Source organism: Grampus griseus, assembly GCF_964374135.1.
Source record: "Grampus griseus genome assembly, chromosome: 2".
Classification (NCBI taxonomy): domain Eukaryota; kingdom Metazoa; phylum Chordata; class Mammalia; order Artiodactyla; family Delphinidae; genus Grampus; species Grampus griseus.
The window spans coordinates 138,166,848-138,172,048 of NC_139018.1; the positions used below are offsets into that span (position 1 = coordinate 138,166,848).

The 5,201-nt window shown below is 50.5% G+C and overlaps 1 protein-coding gene across 1 annotated transcript; it reads right to left on the reverse strand.

Annotated features, from left to right (window-relative positions):
* Positions 1 to 641: 641 nt before the first annotated feature.
* LOC309819323 (myeloid-associated differentiation marker-like) lies at positions 642 to 2,211 on the reverse strand (the record flags this gene model as incomplete). Its single annotated transcript, XM_082649426.1, is given in 4 exon segments — positions 642 to 883; positions 886 to 1,374; positions 1,463 to 1,564; positions 2,034 to 2,211. Coding segments are annotated over 4 exon segments (1,011 nt in total).
* Positions 2,212 to 5,201: the final 2,990 nt, after the last annotated feature.

Consider the following 5,201-nt stretch of genomic DNA (forward strand, 5'->3'; position numbering starts at 1 on the left):
CAGTCTCAGGTGTGGCTGAGCACCAGGTGGGGCCTTAGAATCTAGAGGCTTTAATCCTCCCGCCCACTGGAAATTACTGACATCCAGAGTTTTTTTTTTTTAACTTAAAGGGGAGGTGCACTGTACACCCCCCTCCACTGGAAGAACGGAGGCCCAGTGCCTAGCTACCCACCCCACACCCCAAACCCGCACACACACACCCCAACGAAGGCACAGCCAGGGGCACAGGCATGCTTTGGCTGTGAGGCCCCTCCGGAGGCCCAGGGTGTGAATAGCTGCACAGAGGGCTGTGTGATGTGGAGTCAGCACCTTAGGAGGTGGGAGGGGAGTGGTGGGCAGAGGAGGAAGAAGCTCAGTGTCCCGGTCGATCAGAAGAAGGAAAAGAGGAAGAGGTGGTCAGGACACAGGAGACAAGAACACAAAAATGACCAGAAAAGGGCCAAAAAGCAGAAAATGTAGAAAATAAGAGAGTGAAAAGAGAAAGAGGCAAAACAGGATCTGGGCAATCACACAAAACAGGAAGGAGACAGAGCAGAAGGAGGGAAGGGAGCAGAAAAGAGAGCGAGATGGTTGGGGAAGGATGTGAGCAGGGAGAGAGGGGACAGGAAGAGGACATCAGAACTCCGTGTAGAAACTTCCAGTTAGAATAGGAATCTGGAGCCCCTGGGTTGATCCTTAGTCCCTACAAAAGCCTCTTGGGCCAAGTATGCCATATCGGCTGCATAAATCAGCAGGTTGATGGCTGTCATTACGGTCACAGCCAGTCGTTGGTCCCAGATGCACACCAAGGAGGTGAGTCTGTCTCTGCAGCTCCCATTGCTGGACCGCTGGGGCTGGACACCAAACTTCTCACTGAACTTGTAGAGAGGCCAGAGGACCAGGCAGTGATGTAGAAGAAGATGGAGAGCACAGTCTGCCCCGACAGGAAACGTGGAAAGCGGACAGGCAGCTTTTTATCTTCGTCGCAGTCAGACCCCTTCACCATGAAGTTCATGGCCCCCAGGATGAAGCAGATGGAGTACCTGGCCACGTACCACACCAGTGCCAGCTGGTACTGGTACAGGTAGGGGCTGCTGATAAAGATGAAAATGACACAGGCCACATAGTTCTCCAGCCTCCTGAGCATGCCTGGCAACGTGGGCACACAGTTAGATACATCGCCAGGCCAGACCCAGACCCAGGCCACTTCAGTGGCGTAAAGCACAGCAGCCATGCAGGCGAATGTAGTGGTGGTGATGGCGTGGTTCTTGGTGGGGCCTGGAGACAAGAAGTGGATGTAGGTGATGCAGAAGATGATGGAGGCTGAGAGGCAGACGACGGCAAAGTAAACGGCGTGGGAATAGAGAAGCCGTCCCAGGAGCAAGGGAGGCAGGACTGGAGCCCACAAAACCCCACCATGAAGATGATGTGGTACACAGTGAAGCAGAAGCACCGATGAACATGCACCAGTTAATTACGTCACCCTTCAGAGTGTCCTCACTGGCCACCAGCAAGAAGGGCACGCAAGTGGAGAGCAGCTGCAGCAGGTGGAGGAAGAAGCCCACGATGGGCACAGAGCCCAGGTCTGAGGATGAGCACGCAGTAATGGTGATGATCAGGCAGGTTACCATCACTGGTGTTGTAACCTTGCTTGTTTTACAACCAAAGCCTTGTGAATAGTTAAACACAGCTCTGGGGTTTGATAGACTGGTTCCTATTTTGCTTTGCCTGCTTTGCTCTGTCTTTGTTCTTCTTTCTCCAGAAATATATGACCACTGACCCCTAGAACACTGACCCTCTGATCTGGACAATGTAAGGACCAGACTCAAGTTTAAAAGCCAGCAAGGCACCTCGTGGTTAATGTAAAGGTCTCCAAAAGAGAAGAGCAGGGCACCCCCAGCACGCAGCCTGCAGCCATTTCCTGCTTCCCTTCTTGTATAAATCCGGCTAAAACTTGCATGTAAGGAGTTGGTTCTTTTGCGCAGTAAACCTCCTTCTCCCCTGGCTGCCGGCTTCCTTAAGATAAAGCTACTTTTCTTCTACCCAACACTTACCTCTCAGTGTTGGCTTCTCCAGCGACAGCCAAGCCTGAGCTGGGTGACAAATGTCTTGCAGCCAGGCAGGCGTCAGGTCCCCGAGGCTCCGGCCCCTCCACCTTGTCCTGGGGTGAGGAGGGGAGTTCAGCTGGGAATGTCGGGGCGACAGCTGCTTCTGGCCAGGATCTACAGCCATGTCAGCAGCTGCCGAACTTGTTCGTTTCCGGAACTTTCTCTGTCTTTCCCCACTCCTTGCCGACAGCCTGCTTCTGCTTTCTGTTGAGAGAAGGAAACTGGCCTCTGAAGGAGCAGCCGAGTTCTTGAGCGAGTGCAGGGGTGTGCGCCCCGGAGCCCCCTTCCCACCTGTTTGGGCATATTCTTTGCCCTTTGGGACTTTGGGATCAGTTTGGACACCGCGGGAGTGGGTAATGGCTTGTTTATGACTCTGCACCAGTATCTCCCCGAGGGAGAATTTGTTTGTTTGTTTTGAAATCTGTTCTGGGGAGCCAGTGAAGTGGGGTCTACATCCATCCCTTCTAGAAGTCCACTAGGACATATCTTGGCAGCCTGGCAAAACTGTAGCTATGACCTTATAACCGAGAAAAATAAAATGTTATTTTTAATTTTTTTAATTTTAATGCAGCCTGGCCCATGTATGTTTTCGATTCTGAAGAATGGTGACCCCTGAATGGGTCTCTAAATTACTCCACTATTTTGTAGTTAGAACTGTTTTGTCAAATATCTGGTAAATGGGAGGAAATTCCATGTGCAGGCCTTCCTGTTACTCCATAATAAGGGTTCTTCCAACAAGGGCACTAATTTAATGCCCTAAAAAAAAAAGGGAAAACGGCCCTTAAAAAGGGAAACTACACTGTGAAAAGTCCACCCCCTTTACAGATGGGTCTTTTCAGGCAAGGGAGGAAGAAGAGGGGGTCAGCTTCTTAGGGAATTGAATCCACCCCAGCTGCTGTGGTTCTTCTCCTGATGCCTGAAGCAGGGGCTGCCCAGGGTCCCCCCCGCAAACCCCGGTCTCTGGAAGGAGGAAGAGTTCTAGTGCACAGAGCAGAGCCTCAGTGCCCTCACAGCATGAGGAGGAAATGAGGTCTGAAGTAGTCTGTCCCTTTAAGACCCCACAGGGAGATCAGTTTGGCCACAGTGTGTCCCCTACAGGGGGAGGTGGAGGGGTAGGGGGGTGGATTTCTACTAAGACAGTTCCTTGCAGGAGGTCTGAATGCACAAGGACAGCCAGTTGGCTGTTATTGGTCTTATACTCCGTTTTCCACCTTAGACCTACTAAACTGTAAAAACGCCAATCCTCCATACTGAGATGATCCACAAAAAATGGTGGAGACGTTCATTAGTAGTTTTTTCAACTCACTGCCAAACACGGGCTGTTGCACAGGCGTTGGTGACGATTATGTTGACAGCGATGAACGGCACCTTGTTCTAGACAAAGCCCAACACTTGTCTCTCAGTATTTGACTTCTTGATTGATGAGCAGCCGAGCCTGAGTTCAGTAACAGTGCCACAAGCTAAGGGGCCTCCAGAAGCTAAAAGAGGAAAGGAAGGACCTTCCCCTGGGGTGTCAGAGAGAGCAAAGCCCTGCTGACAACTTGATTTCAAAAGTCTGGCCTCCGAAGCTGTGAGAGAATACATTTCTGTTGTTTTAAGCCACCAGGCTTTTGATAATTTGTTGCAGTAGCCCTAGGAGAAAAAGATTAATTTCCAGAAATGAAAAATACAATCTTTGTCATATTTTTTAAAAGTTTCCAGAAAAGCTTGCCGACCTCCTACTCTAGAGCATATGGGCACATTGATCCAAGGGACCCCTTGTCATAATCCTGTGGTCCCCCAGTGTCTGAGACTCGCAGAGTATTATTCCCTGATTAGAGAAGGGTGGTCAGTCCACAGGAGCTGGGAGGGAAGGAGATAAGTAAAGGAGATGGAGAGGACCAAGGCCCAGTGGAGAGGACCAGCTGCATCTGTTGGGGGATGGTAGAAAAGCACAATGCAGTGTGCATGACATGGTTTCATGATTATAATTGGGGGAAAAGAAATCTACAGATACGCCCTACAAACGTATGCATATATGTACGCACATGTCTAAATATGGTTTCAGAGCACGTGAAATGTGTTGAAGGTTGCATCTGAGGTTGAGGACATGGATGCTCCCTGGATGGGGGTGTGGACACGCCTGTGAGCAGGCAGGAAGCCTGGCCACGCTGAAGAGGGGAAACTGGGCACATGAGATATGATCAGGGTCCTGCTTTATGTCACGTATACATGAGAATAAGAAAATATAGAAAATACTAAACAGAGATGAAGAATGAAAAACATTATAACGTAAAGGGCATAGAAGCTGCTCAGCTCTAGCTACCCCCCCCTTCTAAGGAGCGCAGCGCAGTGACACCAGATCTCCTGACGCTTCAAAAGGAGCTGAAAATCTGGATTTTCATGTGAAATTAAAACCTGCAGCTACCAAACACTTAGAGAAGAAATAATACCGATTTTACACCATCTCTTCCTGAAAACACTGTGAAGGAAAACCAAACACATCCCCGGACCACCTCTAGTACAAACTGGCTTGCAACCCCTGATCTGAAGCAAATCAAGCTTGCATGTGCTAATGTCCAGAGTGGGGTCAGGGCCTTCTGGGTCCTGTTTGAGGGGAACAGGCAGCTGGCATGAACTGAGTGGGCCATGTGCCAGGCCCTCTGATAAGCCCTTCACATTCTTTCAGACACTTAATTGACACAAAGTAGGTATTAAGCCAACTGCACAGATGGGGAAACTGAGACTTTGTTAAGTAACTTGCCCAGGATCATCCAGCTATGAAGTGTCTCCTCCATGCCCCACAGCCTCCCTGTAACTGAGTGTCCATCTCCCCTCCTCCTTCCTTCCTTTCTCCCAGCCATGACTTTCCCGTCTCACTGTCTTTCGAGTCCAGCATGCCAGGCTGTTGGGCAGGCAGGGCTCAGCCACATCTTGGATGTGCTTTGACTGGGGCACCATTTCCACGCTAACAGATTAGAATGGAGAAGGGGCTTCGGGGGAAATTCAGGCAAACCTGTTGCTTCACCCGTGGGGGAACTGAGGCCCAGAGAGGGCACATGCCTTACCCAGGGCCACACAGCTGGAACCCCCATGCCTCTCCTTCTCCAAGCCCTCCCTCTGTGGCGTTAAATG